The 22,146-nt window shown below is 43.3% G+C and overlaps 1 protein-coding gene across 5 annotated transcripts in view; it reads right to left on the bottom strand.

Annotated features, from left to right (window-relative positions):
* Positions 1 to 22,146, bottom strand: part of ptpro (protein tyrosine phosphatase receptor type O) — a 165,726-nt gene that overhangs the window by 66,717 nt on the left and 76,863 nt on the right. For all 5 annotated transcript variants that reach the window (XM_063072458.1, XM_063072457.1, XM_063072456.1 and 2 more), the window contains 6 exons: positions 20,262 to 20,714; positions 18,745 to 18,906; positions 16,705 to 16,901; positions 6,958 to 7,078; positions 4,729 to 4,922; positions 2,438 to 2,549 (listed from right to left, as the gene is read on the bottom strand). In XM_063072458.1, the coding sequence (XP_062928528.1) occupies positions 2,438 to 2,549; positions 4,729 to 4,922; positions 6,958 to 7,078; positions 16,705 to 16,901; positions 18,745 to 18,906; positions 20,262 to 20,714 (1,239 nt within the window). The remainder of the gene's footprint in view (positions 1 to 2,437; positions 2,550 to 4,728; positions 4,923 to 6,957; positions 7,079 to 16,704; positions 16,902 to 18,744; positions 18,907 to 20,261; positions 20,715 to 22,146) is intronic.

Below are 22,146 nucleotides of genomic sequence, written 5' to 3' on the forward strand. Positions count from 1 at the left end.
GTTAAATATTATCATGATTAAATAATAATTAGCTGACACGTGCTAATTCACAAGCGCAATTGCTGTATCTACTGCGCCGTGGTTGTGACAACGAGCATAACAACTTAACATCTGTAATCGTGGTCACATCACTGCACATACTGACTGCTGAATCAATTTCTAAAACAATCAGGAACAGTATATGGTCAGGCAGCAGCAGTACTTAAAACAAATGCACTATTCTGAGCATGACTTTGAAACTAAACTCTGAAAATTTGTTAGTCGTTCCCTGGCCAGTATCCCGTGGAGAGTCTACGTCTCCATCCTTGCACTTGCCACTGATATGGACACAGCATCAGATTCACCTGGAGTCCCGGAGGACGAGCAAATAGTTCATAAACAAGATGATATCTGTGTCAAATGTGGATCAACATATTAATAAACAATCCAATCTATTGTCGATAAAGTATATCAAGCATCACAGTGGCGTAGTAGTTAGTGTGGCACTGTTACAACTCGGGGCGTTCTGGAGTTCAACTCTGCCGCCGTTCTGTTAAGGAATGCGTGGGTTTCCCCGGGTGCTCCGGTTTCCTCCCACAGTCCAAAGGTGTGGGTTAATCGGTCGTTGTAAATTTTCCCGTGTTTAAGTTAGGGTTAATCGGATTTTTCAGGAGTCACTGGGGCCATGTGGCTCGAAGGGCAAGGAGGGCTGTCTTTGCACTGTATTGCCAAGTAATAAAGTTGACAGCAGTGACAGCACCCTGCTAAATATCAGGGTACAGATAGAAAGTCAGCAGACATGTGGTTAACATTAGCACACGACTAATTCAAACCATAGTGCAATGTGTTATTTGCATAAACTCAAGTAGTTCTGGGAGAAAGATTCCACCTGAAAAAAGTACTAGCCTTTAACCAGAAAGAAACATTATACTGAAGCATTATCAAACAGAATCTAACACAAGGCAATAGGAATTTCTAGTACACAAGGCAAAATCTTGGACAAGAGTACTAGGTTTTAATTGACATTAAAGGAAGAGAGTTTGAGAGTGGGATTTTTAGAGAGTAAGTCTTTGTCGGCTGAATGCATGATCAAATTTGAGGGTGACAATGAGATGTGGCAAGTGTGACTTCGGAGGGTTTGAAAATGAGGATGTGAATTTTAAAATTAACGCATTTCAGCTGCGAATGAACATAGGCTAGTAAGCACAGAGGTAGAGTGATTTGAAAAGAACTGTAACACGAGCCGGTTTCTAGACGTGGAACGCTGCAAATAACAATATGGAGATTAGATTTTCAGTAACAGAAGTAAGGACAACATCGGCCAGTGTTAGTGATGAAATTAGATGGTCTCAGTCAGACATGGACTATGTTATCTCTACGTCAAATAATGCTACCAAGGCGGAAGTCTTGATAAGTTACAGCCTGGTACTAGGGAGCAGGAAGGAAATCAATAAAAAAGAGTGGTTTGTCTATCTCCAGCACAGACTTGTAAGAGGCAGTGGTGAGGACATCTGGGCAGAGTTTGTGAACTGGTGATATGGTTGGGACATCACTTATCTGCAGCATGTTGTTGGGCAGTAGAAAAGATGGTCTAGAGCAGGGGTTCCCAATTTTTTTTAATTCCATGGACCAGGTTGGGAACCCCTAGCCTAAAGATTAGAGTAAAGGAGCTTAGTTGCAAAGCTGATGGGCATCTTCCAGATTGTTACAGGTGAGGGTAGATGAGATAGATAAAAGAGGTTAACAGGATGTCTGGCAGCGGACTTTCATTATATTCTCAGGTGATATTGGGACCAAGTTTTCCAGCTGACAGCACTGATTTTATGTGGTCCAGTCAGAATTTTGCTGGGAAATAGAAAACTAACCAGACTTATTCACATCTGCACACTGCAGAAAAAACAGGGCACAGGTGTGGGCCCGACCCGGAGGAGGTGTCAGAAAGCAATGCTGTCAGTGCGATTATCGGTTTTGATGGAGACTTGGGCATTATAGGTGGAGGTGAAGATGTGGCTGAGCAAGGACCAGAAACAGGTGAGGAACATCACACCAACCCAGTTCCACAAAGCCATCATTCCCAGCCTCAGCAACACATATCGGGAGATACAGGTGAGGTACTCAATGTTGTATTTACCATCTGTGGGACATGTACACCTACCTCTTTGCAGGTGACCCGCTGGAAGAGGGGCTGTAAAATGTCCCAACAATATGAAAGCAACACGCCGATGCAAGTCATTTCTATATCTGTTGTCAAAGACAATGCCCTGCCTGCAGCATTGCAGAGTCACAAATGCAATATAAATTATGGGAAAAGATAACTCAAAAAAACGAGCTGTTCTGAAAATGAGGTAAACGCTGCATCTTCAACGAAGGGGAAGAAAAAAAGTTTTCAAGCGGCTGCAACGGTGTCAGAATTCCCTGCTCTGCTCCGAGTAACCAAGTGAGCATTAAGGGGGAGTACCTGTTATATAGCGTGCTAATGGTCTGTCACAGCAACTGCGTTCAGGCTCTCCCCACGACACCATCATTACACGGAACACGTAGCGCGAGGCCGGTCGCAGGTCAGTCACGATCTGACAACGAAACACAGCAGCACGTCACTTTTCACCAGCAACTGGGAAAGTACAGCAAAATGATGTCGTCAGAACGTAATAAAGTTAAACACAACTCACTACTGAACATGATCCATGTGATGCTGGAAAGGTGGAGCCTTTAACAGTTATGTCACTTTTCAGCAACTTCGCTACCAGATTTGTGTTCAATTAAATTGTAGGAAGAACTGTTTTTGAAACAGAATCATAGACTGAACTTCTGCAACAGCTAGGTAAACTCCGAGTAATTCAGGTCCCATGGATATACACTTCATTACTGATCATTTACGTTCTTCACTGCTTCTCCCTTACTTTGGTGAGCTCTCTTTCTAAGCATAGAACATTTGGGTGTAAGAGTGTGTGTGAACCATGTGTGGAATAACAATATGAGTAGATGTTACTAGTCTTCGATGGAGTTAACAAAGATTCTGAAAATCCTTCTCAGCACTCCCCAGCACCTTGGTATTGCCTGCATGAACCACCTCCCAACACATGACACCACTCTCAGACCTAAAGATTGCACCGAGCAGCTGTTTTCTGGGTAAGGAAATGAACTGTATGTGCACTCCTTCCCCCATTTCATTTGCCCCCACTTGCCCACATCCTTGCCCATTGTTGAGAACCCAACTCAGACAGCTCGTCTATAGGTAGGTGCTCCCTAGCCCTGCCCTACCTCAATCCCGAAGCATATCTAAGCTTGCATCTGGCCCAAATTGCTCCTCCTACTGGTCAGACAATCAAACTACCTACCACCACCCCTAATAATAAAAAAAAGAACAGAATTTACCCGCGTGCCCACTGAAACCAAGTCAACCACCAATCCTCGTAAACCAACCCCTGGAAAGAGAGCCTCACTGCCACCCCTTTACACTTTGATCAGCCTCAACGTCTCCACTTCCCTCCTGAATCCCTCTCTTCCTCCTCCATCTGGACACTGCCTCTGGTACTGGGTTTTCTCTTTGCAATACTGAAATGGAGGAAGAAGGCTTGTGTCTGAACAGCCTGCTCTGTGGCTGAAGTGTTGTGCTACCTAGGGTCCCTGTGGTGGATTCATGAACTAAACTCATATTGGTTCTTAGCCAACCAGTATACCTTTAGAACTGCTGACTAGGTTTTAAGCAGTAGTTAATCATAAACACAAAATACTCTGCAGATGTTGGGGTCAAAGCAACACTCACAACATGCTGGACGAACTCAGCAGGTCGGGCAGCATCCATGGAAACGTTCAGTCGATGTTTCGGGCCGGAACCCTTCGTCAGGACTGAAGAGGGAAGGGGCAGAGGCCCTATAAAGAAGGTGGGGGCTCCCTCATGGTTCCGCCTCCTTCTACTACCCATTGTGTTTTCCCCTATTCCTTCTTCACCTTTCCTGCCTATCACCTCCCTGCTTTCCCTCCCCTACCCCTTTATCTTTCCCCTTACTGGTTTTTCACCTGGAACCTACCAGCCTTCTCCTTCCCACCCTCCCCCCACCTTCTTTATAGGGCCTCTGCCCCTTCCCTCTTCAGTCCTGACGAAGGGTTTCGGCCCGAAACGTTGACTGATCGTTTCCACGGATGCTGCCCGACCTGCTGAGTTCGACCTGTTGTGAGTGTTGCTTTAAGCAGTAGTTCAGAGTCAGCAGTACCAGTCATTTATATGTTTTTTATTCTTCCAGGGCAATAGTTAACATTTAGTTAGAAATCATTACTTCATTGCTACAATTTCCTTTGTCTAAGCTCCTCATTAGCGGCAACTGTTCAGTTAAGGTAAACATTGACCTTGTCACCAACTGTAAATAAAGAGATTTTCTGAAAAAGAACTGTTAAAGCAAACAACTGAAAGTGAAAAGGGTGCTTTGCGGGGCAATACTATTCCTCTAAATATCCAAATTCCTGCAATCATTCCTAATAAATTACAAGCGTTATCTGCAAAAGCATGGCTTTGACAAAAACACACCCTCAGGGTAGAAATCTGACAGAGTGAGTCATCTGATGTTTATAGGACCTGGTCCAGTTCTCACTCGATTGATGACTTGGAATGTAAAACAGAGCTTCTGTACAAGGCTTGGCCTATCACAGCCACACCGATCCACCCCGATAAATCAGATTCAAACTCAGATTAAAGAGCCAAACCTCACCCCCTGAGTTAAAACATCACCCCCTCAAAAATTACTGAGTTACCATTGAGGTTGTTAAGGCACTTGTGAATGGAATATCTTGAATGGTTTTCCATTTTGACTTCCGATTTTTTGGGTTGTGATGGTACATTTCCACAAGGTACTTCTTGAAGACCACAGCATGCGGCCTGCTCCAGCTCAGCACCACTGCCGTGGGCCCCAGTGGATACAGTTGGAGCTTCTTCACTCCTGGTGGGCCTGCGGAAGGGAAGGCAGGTTTGACATTAGGATCTGTGCAACTCTGGAGATCGTTCTCATGGAGGGCACTGCTAGTCATCACGGCCGTCCAAACAGAACGTGACCACTTGACCCAGGTTTAACTGTGTGTTACTCATGTCAAGTATTAGCTTCACAAAGGGCTGGCTCTTTAAGCACTGGGGCTCTGCACTTGAGTTAAACACAAGGAATCCTGCAAATTTAGGACCCATTAAGCAACCCAGCAAGCCCGGGACCATATATGGAGGGGAGGGTCCTAATGAATGGTCTTGGCCTGTAACATTGACTGTTTATTCCCCACCACAGATTAGGCCTGGCCTGCTGAATTTCTCAAGCATATTTTTGTGAGGTCCTTTAGCTAGTGGGTGTCGGAGCAGAGAGAAATCTTGACCAAAGGACGTGTAAAGCTCTATTTCCCTCTGCTAGCCGGTAGATCACCCTTGGGCAAGGTATAGCACCCGCTTAGTCCCCCCTCTCCCCCCCCCCACCAATCAGGGTCACATGAAGCTATGGGAGTAGGTGGTGGTTAGTCGTATAAGCAGCTGGTACAACAGTAAACTACTTCTGTAGGAAAATTTTTCCAGAGCACTCCAACAATCGTGGTCGATAGACATGGCACATAATGATGATGACTTTAGCTGGAGCTGGGTCACCAACCCGGGCCCAACTAGAATCAACTCCATGGGTTCAGGCCACGTATGAATGTAAAGTCAAGTCTTTGGACTTGTGTCAAGATTGGATCAGCCACAGTTGATGAGAACTGGGATGAGGTTTTAATTTTACACATGTGCAGATGGCCTCGTAGAGCAGATGAATGAATTAAATGACATTTGGAAACCCCAACTTCCCCTACATTGGATGAGGGAACAGTAACCTGAGGTGGAGAGAACTGGAGGGGAGGCACTGTAGCACAGTGGTTAGTGTAGCACTGTTACAGAACCAGCTGTAAGTTAGGGTTCAATTCCTGCCGCTGTCTATACTGAGGTTGTACGTTCTCCCATAGCTGCGTGGTTTCCTCCCACATTCCACAGGGTCAGTGATAGCGAGTTGTGGGCCTGATACATCGGCGCCAGAAGCATACTGACCCTCGCGGGCTGCACCTACACGATCCTTGCTGATTTGATTTGACACGAATGAAGTATTTTACTGTGTGCGCCGATGTACAAATGACAAATAAAGCCAATCTAATTTAACCATATACAACCCTGGGATTGATCCCATTTTCTTGCAGACATACACAATAAATCCAAGAAACACAACAGAATCAATCAAAGACCACACACCAATGTGCAAAAGACAACAAATAATTTCCAATACCTAATTATTTCATGCCACATCTGGATATATAATGGGCTGTTTTAAGACTCCGTCTACCAGCTACAGACTTGTTACGAAGGAGGCCATTCACCCATTGTCTCTATGCTGACTTCACACTTCAAATCCCTCCTTATATCCCCGCAATCCAGAATATTTACTTTCTCTCACCCGCTTCGATTCTTCTGCTATCTAACTAAAGTTTGCAGTAACCAAATTACCCACCAACCCAGATGTCGGAATGAACCGGAGCACCTGGAGGAATCAAATGCAGTCACAGGGAAAGTGTGTAAATTCCACACGGACTGCATCCAAAGGCAGGACTGAACTTGGGGCACTCAAACTGTGAGCCCGTCCCGCCAGAGCACTCACCATTCCTGTGGATTCATTTGCTGTTGTAAGTACAGGGCAAGTCACTGTGAATATGGATACGCCACCCAGTGAGGAGGAGGCAATGAAGAAATATTTGAAGTAGTTTCACAGAAACCTAGGCATAGAGCAGAGTGGGACTACACTTGGGTCTCCCTCAAACAGCTGGCACCGGTGTGAGGAGGAACTTCCTTCTGCGTTTTCATTCTTATCCCCGAACACGCCATAAGAAGGGACATTAAAGTGTGTCACACCTGAATCATTTTGAGGAGACTCCAACTCGACTTTAACAGAGAATTAGGGATGAAGAAGTTACAACTTCTCAAATACTCACTCAAGCTGAACGTAACCGGGAAAGACGGAGGGCCTACTGATGGACCATTCTTCAGATAGACCACCACCTGGTAGTGTGCTCCAGGCATAAGATTTTCAATGATGTTACCACTCAGGTTTACCTGTTAAAACAAAGCAGTGGATGATTTTCTACTTTGAGCTGTACTGTAGCACATTTGCGTATTCACTCCGAATCCCACTCAAACCAATCCTTCAGACTTTGCATAACTTTACATTGTAATCTTTACAGAATGAGCCAAACTACTCAAACAACACTTAGTAGTTACAGCACATTAAAATATACAGTAATGGGGAAAAGTCTTCGGCATATATATATAAACTAGGGTGCCCAAGGTTTTACACAGTACTGTAGAAGTTTTATTTATTACACTGTTTTGCTGCCACAAAAAAAACCAACAAATTTCATGATGTGTGGGTGATGATAAACCTGATTCCGAAATGGGTCTCTGTTGTGGGCTGAGAGTGGAAAGAGAGCAGGGAGAGGGGAAATTGTGGTTGGGAAAAGGGGACGGGAGAGGGGAGAGTGGGAAGCACCAGAGGGACATTCTGGAGTGATCAAGAAACCAATTGATTGGAATCAATGACCTTGCCTGGTGTCTCACAGCTAGGTGTGTCTGCATTCATGTGCAACAACTCCCCCGCCCCCGTCACCCTGGAACTCCTTCTTTACCACCTGTCCCGCACTCCTCACCCCTCCCGTGTTCACCCTCGCCATTCCCAACAACCTTTGCTCCTGCCTGATTTACAAACTCTCTCTCTGCTCCACATTAACAAATACAGTACTGTGCAAAAGTCTTAAGGCACCTGAGCCATATCTGTGTGCCTAAGACTATTGCACAGTACCGTAATCTAGTAATATATTTTATTAGAACCCTCTTTCAAATTTCCTTTAGTTTTATTGCAAAATGCATTAATATTCCATAATAAGAAACAGAAAATGCTGTGAAACCTTATCAGGCCAGGTAGCATCTGTGGAAAGAAAAACAGTTAATATTTCTGTCCAGGACCATTCATCAGAACTGGGGAGAAGACAGAAACAAGTCAGTTTTCTGAAAGAAGACAAGTAGAGAAGAGTCTTTCAAAAGTCGATAGATTCTGGCATGGTTCCGGAAGACTGGAAGATTGCAAATGTCACTCCACTATTTAAGAAGGGGGCAAGGAAGCAAAAAGGAAATTATAGACCTGTTAGCTTGACATCGGTGGTTGGGAAGTTGTTGGAGTCGATTGTCAAGGATGAGGTTACAGAGTACCTGGAGGCATATGACAAGATAGGCAGAACTCAGCATGGATTCCTTAAAGGAAAATCCTGCCTGACAAACCTATTACAATTTTTTGAGGAAATTACCAGTAGGCTAGACAAGGGAGATGCAGTGGATGTTGTATATTTGGATTTTCAGAAGGCCTTTGACAAGGTGCCACACATGAGGCTACTTAACAAGATAAGAGCCCATGGAATTACGGGAAAGTTACATACGTGGATAGAGCATTGGCTGATTGGCAGGAAACAGAGAGTGGGAATAAAGGGATCCTATTCTGGTTGGCTGCCGGTTACCAGTGGTGTTCCACAGGGATCAGTGTTGGGGCCACTTCTTTTTACATTGTACATCAACGATTTGGATTATGGAATAGATGGCTTTGTGGCTAAGTTTGCTGACGATACAAAGATAGGTGGAGGGGCTGGTAGTGCTGTGGAAACGGAGAGTCTGCAGAGAGACTTGGATAGATTGGAAGAATGGGCAGAGAAGTGGCAAATGAAGTACAATGTTGGAAAGTGTATGGTTATGCACTTTAGCAGAAAAAATAAACAGGCAGACCATTATTTAAATGGGGAAAGAATTCAAAGTTCTGAGATGCAACGGGACTTGGCAGTCCTCGTATAGGATTCCCTTAAAGTTAACCTCCAGGTTGAGTCAGTAGTGAAGAAGGCGAATGCAATGTTGGCATTCATTTCTAGAGGAATAGAGTATAGGAGCAGGGATGTGATGTTGAGGCTCTATAAGGCGCTGGTGAGACCTCACTTGGAGTACTGTGGGCAGTTTTGGTCTCCTTATTTAAGAAAGGATGTGCTGACGTTGGAGAGGGTACAGAGAAGATTCACTAGAATGATTCCAGGAATGAGAGGGTTAACATATGAGGAACGTTTGTCTGCTCTTGGACTATATTCCTTGGAGTTTAGAAGAATGAGGGGAGACCTCATAGAAACATTTCGAATGTTAAAAGGCATGGACAGAGTGGATGTGGCAAAGTTGTTTCCCATGATGGGGGAGCCTAGTACGAGAGGGCATGACTTCAGGATTGAAGGGCCCCCTTTCAGAACAGAAATGCGAAGAAATTTTTTTAGTCACAGGGTGGTGAATCTATGGAATTTGTTGCCAGGGGCAGCAGTGGAGGCCAAGTCATTGAGTGTATTTAAGGCAGAGATTGATAGGTATCTGCGTAGCCAGAGCATCAAAGGTTATGGTGAGAAGGCGGGGCAGTGGGACTAAATAGGATAAAATGGATCAGCTCATGATAAAATGGCGAAGCAGACTCGATGGGCTGAATGGCCTACTTCTGCTCCTTTGTCTTATGGTCTTATGGTCTTATGGAGTAATGGCTGTGTCAGGGAGCAGTGAAGTGGCTTAATGGAGGCCTATACCAACACGGTGAGCTTCTTGGTTTGTGTAATGTTGTCGTATTGGTAAAGTTGTGTGACCTGCCTGGCAATCCAGATTCAAACTAGCAGGGTAAGAAGAACGGAGCCAATATGAAACCACGAGGAAAATGGAAAAGGCTGGAAGCTCTCAGATCAGGCAACATCTGTGGAAAGAGGAAGTAAACGAGGAATTTTTCATCAGAGTCGAGAAAGTAAAACTCAAGTTAGTTAAGGGAGCAGTGGAGGAGAGGAAGGGAGATGGGCATAACACAGGAAATTTCTTTGCTAACTGAAGGCATGCGGCAGATGAGATCAGATTAGCCTACTATGGCTGGGTAGTTTATTGCTGATGTGGTTCCAGCATACTGGGTCTTGTCCAGCAAGACAGTCTACACACGGGGAGGAGAAGTAAGGAGAAGGGCAGGTAAACACAGTCCTTATATCAACCAATCAGAATCGCGTTTACTCTCACTGACATGCTGTGAATTCTGTTGTTTTGTGGCAGCAGTACAGTACAATACATACAAAAGTATATTACTATAGTTATAAATAAATAGTGACAAAGACAAATAATAAGATTGTGTTAATAGTTTCATGGACAGGTTAGAAACCTGATGACAGAAGGGAAGAAGTTGTTTTAAAAACGTTGAGTGTGAGTCTTCAAGCTCCTGTACTTTCACCCCTACGGTGTAAACTTGAAGACGGCAGGTCTCGGATGTCAAAGGTCATGAACGATGGATGCCGCCTTCTTGAGGTGCCACCTCTTGACAATGTGATTGGTAGTGGAGAAGGAACCAGCCGTGTCTGCAAGCCTCTGGTAATCCTGTGCCTTCACCATATACAGGCAGAAATTTTCAGGTCTCAGGTCTTCTCGGTGATTACAACGCACTGGGCCCAGGATAGGTCCTGAGCTATTGTCTTCCAGGAACCTGAAGCTGCTCAGCCTTTCCACCACTGAGCCCCTCAGTGAGGACTGGTGTGTGTTCCCTCAACCTCCCTTCCTAAAGGTCACAATCAATTCCCTGGTCTTGCTGACATTGCGTGGGAGTTTGTGGTTGGAAGGAGGAAGACATTTCAGAGGTCCTCAAATGGAAAACCTCACTTTAAAAGATGAGGCAGAAGCAAGGGAACAAGAGAAATGGCTGGTGTCCTTAAGATCCCACCACTTTTGTTTTGATTTCCTTTACTATTTTAGTCTGGCATTACAGGGAATGATTACATTACATTACTAGATCACGGTGAATCTCTTTCATCTAAAAAGCACCAATACATTTACTGTATGTACAGCTTCTTGAAAAATTATTTTTGACAAATATCAGTGTATTATAAATTATAAGAATCAGGAACAGTTAGGTTGTTTATTTCAATTCAGCCATTATTACTTAACGGAAGAACCAGTCAATAAACTGGTGAATCATTCATGCTGAATGCAGAGATCAATCCACTGAAAGTACCATGTGAAAAGCAGGACCATGTACAAAGTAAAGCAGATGCCAGCATCATTTATTGTTTATAAACACTGAGGAATATTCCTGTTAATGTGTAAAATTACATTTTTAAAAGCAATATCTAGAAGACAAAAGATAGTTTTCAATTGACATTTCTGATCCATTTCGAGACAAAACAAAAATGTAGACATTATTTAAATCATAGCTCCAAATTTATTGTTCCTATTTCAAGTCAGAAGGATTTGAACTCGGGGAGTAATCTTACCACAACTGGGAGAATATTGTGTGCAATTCTGTAAGAAAGCAGTGATTGCAGAGGAGAGGATGCAGAAGAGATTCCTGAGAAAGAACATTTGAGTTAGCAGGAGAGACAGGATAAGCTTTGTTTTCTCTGGAAGCAGAGGAGCTAAGAGGGCAGAGGTTTACAAAATTATGAGTTTAGAACACAAGCAATTTTTTTCCAAGGAACCGGGGTCTGAGGCTGCAGGGTATAGCTTTAAGATGCGGAGTATAAAGGTTTAGAGGGGACTGGAGGAAGAATTTTTTTCATTCAGATTGCACTGCCCAAGAGATGATAGATGCAAAGACTCTTAGGTCAATTCAGCAGCAACTGGACGAACATCTGAATCGACAAAGCAATGTACGCTATGGACCATGTGCTGATAATTAGGAAGATGGGTTATGATTATTGATATGGTTAAGCAGTTACATGAGGAGCTGAAGGGCCTGTTGTGTTCTTGCATAATTTTATAACCTCTTATCAATTTTAGATGTATAACGCGAAGAATGAAGCAAGTGCATTTACTAAACTAACAACCTTGGAGAAAACAAACTCCACCCTAAATTAATAGTAAACCAGTGAGACTGAGGCCTTTCAGCCCATAACATTCCTGCTGCTGTTCCCTTTAGAGCCCAGCCACTTGCTCAGCTCACAGAAAGGCGATGGAGCAGGTATGGCTTCAATGCCTGCAGCTGACAATAACTGTTTAATGGATCCCATGACAGAAACGGTATTCTTGCATTCATCGTGATAAAATCCCTTGTTTCACCAGAGTTCGGACTGACAGATCAAAGTGCAACGAAAGCTAACGAAACTCAAATTTCATTAGCCGCTTTCTCAATGGGATTTATTAAGCCTTCACCTGCCAACAGTCTAAATCAGGGGCATTCTGCTACTTCACAGAGTGTTTTTATTGTAAGTATTTCTTAGGTTAGAAATTCCATTACATTAAGCAGTGCTTGTTGCATTATACAACAGTCCATTAACTGAAAACTAACCAGAAGCAGAGTTCACCACTATCTGCATACACGGAGTGCTAAGGGGGCCCTTCTTGAGCATGCTGCACTGATGTGCAGAGCTGCTGAAGGCTTTGCGACCTCAGCCAGCACGCAGTGGAACTGCACTGTGAACATGTCCTGAGAGACTGAAGAACCAGCTCCTGCACAGGTTAAAACGCCAGTCTCATGATGGGCAGGAGTGGGAACCTGATTCCTCCTGGTCAGTCCTGAGGCCGTCCGGACCCAACTCAGGATCTTATACTTTATACTTTATTGTCGCCAAACAATTGGTACTAGAACATACAATCATCACAGCAATATTTGATTCTGCGCTTCACACTCCCTGGATTACAAATATTAAATATTAAACATATTAAAAATTTAAATTATAAATCATAAATAGAAAATAGAAAAATGGGAAGTATGGTATTGCAAAAAACCGAGAGGCAAGTCCGTATATTTGGAAGGTATGGCCCAGAGCCGGGTCAGGATCCGTTCGGCAGTCTTATCACAGTTGGAAAGAAGCTGTTCCCAAATCTGGCCGTACGAGTCTTCAGGCTCCTGAACCTTCTTCTAGAGGGAAGAGGGACGAAAAGTGTGTTGGCTGAGTGGGTCACGTCCTTGATTATCCTGGCAGCACTGCTCCAACAGCGTGCGGTGTAAAGTGAGTCCAAGGACGGAAGATTGGTTTGTGTGATGTGCTGCGCCGTGTTCACGATCTTCTGCAGCTTCTTCCAGTCTTGGACATGACAACTTCCATACCAGGTTGTGACGCACCCTAGAAGAATGCTTTCTACAGTACATCTATAAAAATTAGTGAGGGTTTTAGGGGACAGGCCAAATTTCTTTAGTTTTCTCAGGAAGTAAAGGCACTGGTGGGCCTTCTTGGCAGTGAACTCTGCTTGGCTGGACGAAGTCAGGTCATTTGTGATATTGACCCCGAGGAACTTAAAGCTTTTGACCTGTTCCACTTGCGCACCACCGATGTAAATTGGGTTGTGCGGTCCGCTACTCCTTCTGAATTCAACAAACAATTCCTTCGTCTTGCTGACATTGAGGGATAGGTTATTGTCTTCGCACCATGCCACCAGGTTCTTAATTTTCTCTCTGTACTCAAACTCATCATTACCCGAGATACAGCCTAGAGTTGTTGTGTCATTAGCAAACTTATATACTGAGTTTGATGGAAACTTGGCTACACAATCATGTGTGTACATCCTTCACTGCTGGAACTGTGAGTAAAAGATGCCTTCTCTCGGGCCTAGTGTCAGAATCTGGTTTATAACCATTTACACTAACGTGGAAGCCTTTTTGTACAGTGCAAAGACGTAAAAATTAAAATATAATTATGAAATAAATAATAGGAGTAATGAGGTGGTATCCATGGGTTCATGAACTGTTCAGGATTCTGATGGTAGGGGGAACCATTGAGTGTGGGTCTTCAGGCTGCTGTACCTCCTTGCTGATGGTCATGATGAGAAGAGGGCATGTCCCAGATGGTGGAGATCCTTGGCGGTGGAGGCTGCCTTCTTGAAGGTGTCCTTGATGGCAGGGAGGGTTGTACCAGTGATGGAGATGACGGAGTCTCCAACCCTCTGTAGCCTCTTGCGATCCTGTGCATGCAGCCCCCTTACTAGGCTGTAATGTAACTAATCAGAATGCTCTGCACCGTGCATCTGTAGAAATTTGTAAAGAGTCCTTGGTGACGTACCAAATCTCCTCAAACTCCAAATGAGGTAGAGCCACTGGCACGACTTCTTTGGGATTGCATCAAACTTTAGGGCAGGGAGTAGATTCTCCAAGATGGCAATGTTGTTATTTGATCTGAGCTGGTACCAGACTCTGTTCTAGCTTTAGATCCCAGTTGGTGTGCCCTTCATACTTGTCTGGGGACAGACTGTGTGGTTGGGATCTCTGACTTCAAAACATTCCATCAGCCACTGATCCCAGCTATTCACAGTGACTGAATACAGGTACAGTCACATAGTTACTGATGCTCTAGAAGTGGAATTATTCTCAAAGAAGATGCATGATACCAGCAAATCATTGCCCTCTTTCAACTAGAGGGGGAGAAGATGGGGGCGCCATGGCAGCGTGCGCGGCCACTTTGGTGGTGATGTCTGTTATTTGTCAAGTAGGGGACCGTGCACAATTCTGATTTGATGGAGACGGACGTGGGAGTACCGAGGAACATCTGGAAAACTTCTGAAATGTCCACTTTGCTGCCACTGCTACTGAGTGGTAACTGGAATCTCCGGAGCAGAAGGCCCCGAAATCCTTGGCTTTGCGTGTTTCAGCGGCCGGGGCGAGGTCAAAGGCGCTCGACAGAGGATGGCGCTCGGGAGGCTGTATCGGTGAGGCTGGTCAGAAGCTCAAAGTTTTTGGACGGATGGACTCAGTGTCGGCTGTGGTCAGCTGCTTCCAAGGTATCGGCAAGTTGACGGTGCCTGGAGGTTTATGGCAGGGAATTTCTCCCTTTTGCCACCTGCTATTGGGGACTCGGGAGTCGATCAACTCGGGGACTTCTGAGTCTTTATTTACCGTGCCCATGGTTTGTTCTTCATCAAATTATGGTATTGCTTTGCACTACTGTAACTATATGTTATAATTATGTGGTTCTGTCAGTGTTAGTCTCTTGGTTTGTCCTGTTTTCTGTGATATCACTCCGGAGAGACATTGTATCATTTCTTAATGCATGTATGCATTTCTAATTGACAATAAAAGAGGACTGAGTGTTCTCATAATCTAAAACTATGTGTGGTAAGACATGATATGAGCTCAGAAGAAAAATGCAAAGATTTAAAATCTCCACAGATTTTCCACGAATGTACTGGAAATGACATTAAACAATATTGAATCTTGACAGAGCAGAGAGAGGACAGACCTAAGGGAAAATTTCAGTCAGTACAGATGTCAGAGATTTGATAATATCTTTCCTTATTCATATTAAAAATGAGAAAATTTGTATTTGGACATTGTGTATATACAAGCATTTATTATTAATTCCAAACTGGCCAAAGTAGGTTAAAATAGATTTCAAAGGGCAATTGGGTTAACCATATTGCTGTGGATTTGAAGTCACAGCTTGGATGGACCAAATATATCAAGCTTCTTATCCTTCAGTGAGCTAGGTAATAATCTAGTGGTTATATAGTCACTATTAATAATGCTTGCTTTTTTATTCTAGACAATTAATTGCATTTTCAGTAAAAATAAGTGTTAAAGTATCTGCATCATTAGGTTTCAGAATTCAGAATGAAAACTTCAGTCAAGGTGGCGCCAGGAAACAATAATTCCTCAGTTGACATCTTCCAGACAGCCAATCTCATCAATTATTTCACCTTCTCTATGTCATCAGCTTGTTCTTTATGCCTTGATTGTGTTCGGAAACCGTTGGACCCTGTGATGTGCAGCTTGGAATCCGATCAAATGAACCCGTGCTCTGTCATCCCTGGAGAGAACCGAGCCATAATCAATTCCATTCTGGAGCATCAAGAAAGACTGAAGCATCAAGGCGAATGCGGAGGAGGCCAGCGGCCGCTCTGCACGGAGGCCACAGGGTCGGTGGTGGTAGGTAGCCGGGTCAATGGCGTTCGGACCCGGCGTGGTGGTCGTTCTTCACAGAAGGACTGAGTTCCTGCAGGTGCTCTCCTCAATGCTGATGGCAGGATATTTTTGAAATTCTAAGATCTATATGATTATTAGACTGTAGTTTATATTGGTCTCCTTCAGTACTCAGTGTTTTCTTTCTTGTTGCCGATTGGAGGGTGGGCGATATGTTACTTTTTGTGTGAGGGAGGAGTTGGGGATTTGGGGTCTGATGTTTTTCTTGTTCTTCTGTGTGGGCAATCTGTTAGTTTTCTACGTGTGAGAGAGGGGTTGGGAGTTTGATCCTATTGCCACTGCTTTTTTCTACGAGGGAGGGGTTTGGGGATTTGATATTATTGTCACTGATTATTTTTGCAAGGGGGTGGGGGGTTCGTGGTTTTTGATGTTCTAGCTGCCATTTTTCGGGTGGGCAATCTGTTAGTTTTTGTGCGAGGGAAGGGTGGAGGGTGTTTGAGGGTTGCGAGTTTGGTTTCTTTTTATTTGTCATGCTGGGGAGGGGAAATTGATGCTTTTTCTTTCAACAACTCCCACAGGCTTTTCTATTTCTTAGCGATCTGGAGAAGACGAATATCTGAGTTATATTGTACATGCATACTTTGACAATAAAATGAACCTTTGAAACCACTGCAACACAGTAAGCTCATGGAAGGAAATGAGATTCAATCTAAAATGGAACACTGATATGTTCATGAGTATGTTTATGATATAACATAAACAACATCTTATTTTATATAGTTGAGCTTATATAACGCAATACCTTTGAGCAATAAAGAGATTCAATTCTTTGCCCTTCTGTTTGCTGCTGACAAGAGAGAGAGAGGACCGAGACAATACAGTCATAGTTGCTTTCTTGCGACTGAGTCCAGAATACAAGGGCAGTGATAGAGTTCAGCACCTTCACATAAACATTTTGAGGAGCTTCAGTGACCTCCTTAAACCATTTCCCGGAAGAACCTTAAAAGGAATGTAAAATATATATTAGGAGGAACAGTTTAGCTTCCAACGTGAGAGGAACATTAAACTGAATCAAATGCTTGGAAAGACCACAAACCAGTTCGAAGAGTCAAAAGGATAACAGAAGTGAAAGGGGTGGCTTGGCCAATTAAATCTATAGTTCTATCTAGTCCTGCAGCCCATTCCAATGCTCTGCAAATATGTCTTGGCAGATGCACTAATTTGCCTCCACAACAGGTTCTAAGCCCCAACCAATCTTGCTATTCAAAGATTATCCTCAAAAAAGTTTGGTTCTTTTGCTAATGCTGCTTTTTTTTCTGTGCTCCACGGATCTTGCCCCCTCCACCAAGGAGAATAGTTTTTCTTTATCCACTCTGTCTTTCAGCTTCATGACTGTATCAGATCCCTTTGCACCCTCTTCGGTTGCAGCTAAACAACCTCAGCTTCTGCAGTCTAAAAAGTCTCATCACAGGGATCTGTGTGCTAAATCTCATCTGGATAGTCTCCAAAGTCATTAAATTTTTTTGAAAATATGCTTGCCTTAAAGTGATAAAGTACCAGTGTTTTATCAGGTTTCATTATGACCTCTAATCTGGTTTTCTATATCTCAATTTATAAAGCCCAGAATCCTGTAGGCTTTTCTAAAAAACTTTCTTTGCCTTTCCTACCATTTTCAGTGAATTATCCATTTACACGCTTCAGCCCACAATGTTGTACTCACCCTTAACCTATTCCAAGATCAGTCTAATACTTCCCTCCCACAGACTCCCCCATTTCTCTTTCATCCATGTATCCAAGCATCTCTTATTCATTCCCCTTCCAGAACTGTGCATTCTCATTTAAATTCTGCCCTCTCGCTTCCTGCCAAGATGTACCGCTTCATATGGGTTAACATTAAATTTTGTTTGACACAGATTGCCTATTCCACCAACCTTTCTGTATCTCCGCCAGGTTTACTAATAGCCTCCTTATACTTCACCACACCTTCAAGTATCACGGCATCTCTAAATTTGGAAACTGTCCCTCTCAGCACAAGTCCAAACTGAATAAGTATTAAGAAAAGCACAAGTGAATAAAAAGGAAATTAACCTATAAAAGGATGAAGGCAAAATAATAAAAGGATAAAATAAAAACACAGAAAGACTCTTATGGAGGTTTACATAATGATGAGGGTAGAGACAAGATAAATAGTCGCAGTGTTTTTCCTCCAGGGTGGAGAGTCCAGAATTAGATGACACACGTTTAGGGTGAGAGGGGAAGAAGTTAAAAGGAAACTGAGGGGCACTTCTTCTGGAGAGTGGGTATACAGAAAGAGCTGCCAGAGGAAGTGGTAGAGCCAGGTATAAGTATAACATATAAATGACATTTGGTCAGGTGCATGGAGAAGAAAGGTTCAGAGCAGGGATTCCTAAACTTTGTTATGCCATGGACCTCCACCATTAGCCAAGGAGTCCACAGACCCCAGGTTGGGAACCCTTGGTTTAGAAGGATGTAGGTAAGTGGGACTAATGGGATGGTCCAGTCAAGTTGGGCTGAGAGGCCTATTTCAATGCAGTACGATGCTACGACTCTATACTGCCGAAGTATAACATTTTAGTGTGGGAGGGATCCAGTTGTCTGACAGCCAACCGTTCTGCAAGGAGCAATAGGCTATCAGCGTGTCTTGGATTCCAAGCACACCTGGCCACAGGGGTTACACCTGCGACGAGCTGAAGGTCAAATGTAGAGTGCAGTACAGAACACTGACACGGGGCAGTGATCACACAGTTCTACCCCAGAGACAGCTGGTATCCTCCATTACTGCTATTATCAGCTCTCTTGCTGATCTCACATAGCGACTTACTTAGGTAGAATGTCAGGGGTCTCTTGGAAGAACCCTCTCTAGTCGGACAGGTACCAAAGGAACTGACTGTTGTCACATTTACAATGTACTTCCCTGGCTCTCTGAGCTGCACCTCGAACAGGTAACTGCTATTTTCCACTCTGTAAACGTCAGTGGGGTGCCCTGTAGGAGAATGAAAAAGGCATGTCAGTGTACAAAATACTGAATTGTTTATAACTGCATCTTAGAACATTGAACAGTACAGCACATTACAAGCCCTATGGCTCACAATGTTGTGACAAACTTTTAACCTACTCTAAGATCAATCCAAGGCTACTGTCCCATTTAGCCCTCCATTTTTCTTTCTTCCATATGCCTAAGAGTCTCTTAAATCTCCCTAATGTATCCACCCCTACCACCAGCCCCTGGCAGCATGGTCCACGCACCTACTGCTCTCTGTGTAAGCAACCTACATCTGACATTGCCCCACACCTTCCTCCAATCACCTAGGAAAAAGGCACTGACTGTCCACTCTATCAGTGCCTTTTATCTTACGTCCCTCTTCAGCACCGATTCTTTTTAGTTCTGTATCTCTTGCACTAAGACTTTTAAGGGAAAATGAAACAACAATGTTAACATGCGATGCAACCTTTTGCTTCAAAGTTTTAGGTGACATAAAAAGTTGTTTTTCCCCCACTTAATTCAAGGAAATGTTCAAATGATGTGAAAAACTGTTACTTTGAAGGCTGGTATTGGGTACTTTTTAAAAAAGCCAGGATGAATTCTTTTGTCCATCAGTTACTTTTAAGAGGATATTTTTCCAAGCTGCTCTCTTTTTAACAAGCATACTGAATAGCATACATAAAGTGTGTCTGGCCCAACACCAACCACATCACTCTCCTGGGGCTAAGTCTGTAATACCAGAAGAAGCCTTCCTTAACGGATGTATGATGAGATAAGCTGATTGCTTACTGGAAAGATTACAAACAAAATCACTTGCATTTCTCTAACCATTCACTAAAGGATTCCTCAAAATACCTTGCAATCAATTAAAAACTTCCAAAGAGTAGGAACTATTCCATGTAGGAAGCACGACTGACACACGAGTGCGAAAGTCCATTGCAAGACAGTAGACCCAAGACAACAGGCACAAAATGCTGGAGGAATACAGACAGGTCAGCATCTATGGACGGGAATAAACTATTGATGTTTTGGGCAGAGACCCTTCACCAGGACTGAAAAGGAAGGGGGAGCAAAGGTAGAGGGGGAGGGGAAGGAGTACAAGTGGCAGGTTCTATAGTAACCTTTATGTAATGAGAAATTTTATGAGCGCTCAGTTTGAAACCTCATTGAGAAGACAGCACTCCAACAGTGCTACATCCCCCAGTTACTGTGCTGAGAAGTCAGCCCTAGTTTGCTTCCCAAATCACAAGATTATAGCTTGAACAGAACCGTGCTGACATACTGAAGTTAATATCCAGTAGCCTTGTGTTCTGCTGCGGGAATGTTACAAGAGCAGTATTGGTAGTCTGGCTTACCTTCCCTTTGGATATAAATGTTGAACCCATCATAGGCTGTAGGTGGCTTTGGAGGGAACCATTCAAGCACAAGCCAAACAGTCTTTGGACTGGCAACAGAACTCTCGGGCTCTGTAGTCGTGTATGTAACATGTTGTGCGTCCACTTCTGTGATGTTCATTACATCTAAGTAATCACCTCCACTTGCCGAGGCCTCTTTACTGTCCAGCCGGAACTCCTGTGCCCAATTAGAAATTCTTCTGCTGCCACCTTCACCGGATGATTTATGATCTCCCTTACTGACTGGTTCGGTAGTTGTGAGATCACTGACCTCAGTATCGATTATATTTCTTCCCTCAACCACCACTTTGTTAGCGTTGAGTGAAAATTGTTCATGACCTGCATGACTTTCACTGTTAAATTGGCTTCTTCCATACACAATCTTCATTGACACATTGCCTGGGGGATAGGGAACTGTTGAGGGAAAACATAATAATTTCCTTACCGATGAAGGTACTAAATAAAATGGAACCTTGTCATGCTAAGTGACAACTCATAAGTTCAATCAATGCATGAGATGAAGCTGAGAAGTTGTCCCTGTTTGGAAATATTTCAGCACTGGATCCTGGGACTACTTTCTCGGCAGCTTATGGGAGTATCTTCCCCAGAAACACAGTGCACAACAGGTTCTCAAGCACAATCATGAACGGTCAGTGAACACTGGCCTTGTTGTCATGACTTCCCTTACATGCTGTAAAATGAACGGTATTTGCTCACCTTGAAAGGATATGTTCAAAAAATAACACCTCAATTTTCTTCTTGATTTTCTCAATAATGGCACACAGCCATACTCTCATAATTCACTCTTCCCAATTTGAATCTCAAATTCTGGTCACAACTCTTTAAACTCCCTTCACCCCCAAGCAGAGTATCTTAGCTCAAGCGTGATCAGCACATGCAGTTCAGCAGACTATGTACTGTTAACATAGAGCATATCTTGCTCAATCTCCCGTCCACCCATCACCCCTTCCAGAGTGTCGGGAAAATGCTAGTTTAAATTTACACAGCTAATATTAAACATATCTAAAATAATTATATTTTGGTTAAACTACGCCAATGAAACTGACTCAAATATAATTATTTTACATCTTTTTAAATGCTATTTGAACTTAATAATCTGCTTGATGGTCAATGTAATTTAAAATGAGTAAAATTAAAACCCAGCTTCTGTAGCATTGATGTGGAATAAATTTACCAATGACTCTGGCAGATTTTGGATGTATGCAAGAAGAAAATTGGTAAAGATGCTGAGACTGCACTTTCAATAAAGACTGAGATGACAGACGATGGGTACGTCCTCCCTGTGGAATGTGTGGGTTTCCCCCGGGTTCTCTGGTTTCCTCCAACAGTCAAAGATGCATCAAGTAGATTAATTAGTCATAATAAATTGTCCTGTGATTAGGTTAGGGTTAATCAGGTTTGGTGGGGGTTGCTGGAGCGGCCTGGCTCAAAGGGCCAAAAGGGATTACTGTGCGCTGTCTAGCTAAATAAAAATAAAATCATTATATTTTACTGCAAGTACACGCAAGGATTCAAACTAAGTAACAGTAAATGAGTCACATGTAGAGCAAGGAAACAGAGCATGGAATTGTTCAAGACTGACCTCCTTGGGATAATGCACAAAATAGACAAAAATATTCAGAAACCAGAAAGAAATCTAATCTGAAATGCACCGTGATGATATGTAGAAGTCATCTGTTAAGCATGATTAATAAGACAGATCAAATTGAACAAATGAGTTGATTATTATTGACATGTCAATATGACTGAGACTACCAGTTTAGTTGGGTACAATTTTTTCCATTTCCAACTCAGCAAGCGTACATCTCCCACTGGGAAAGGCTCA

The sequence above is a fragment of the Mobula hypostoma genome, chromosome 20, assembly GCF_963921235.1.
Source record: "Mobula hypostoma chromosome 20, sMobHyp1.1, whole genome shotgun sequence".
Lineage (NCBI taxonomy): Eukaryota > Metazoa > Chordata > Chondrichthyes > Myliobatiformes > Myliobatidae > Mobula > Mobula hypostoma.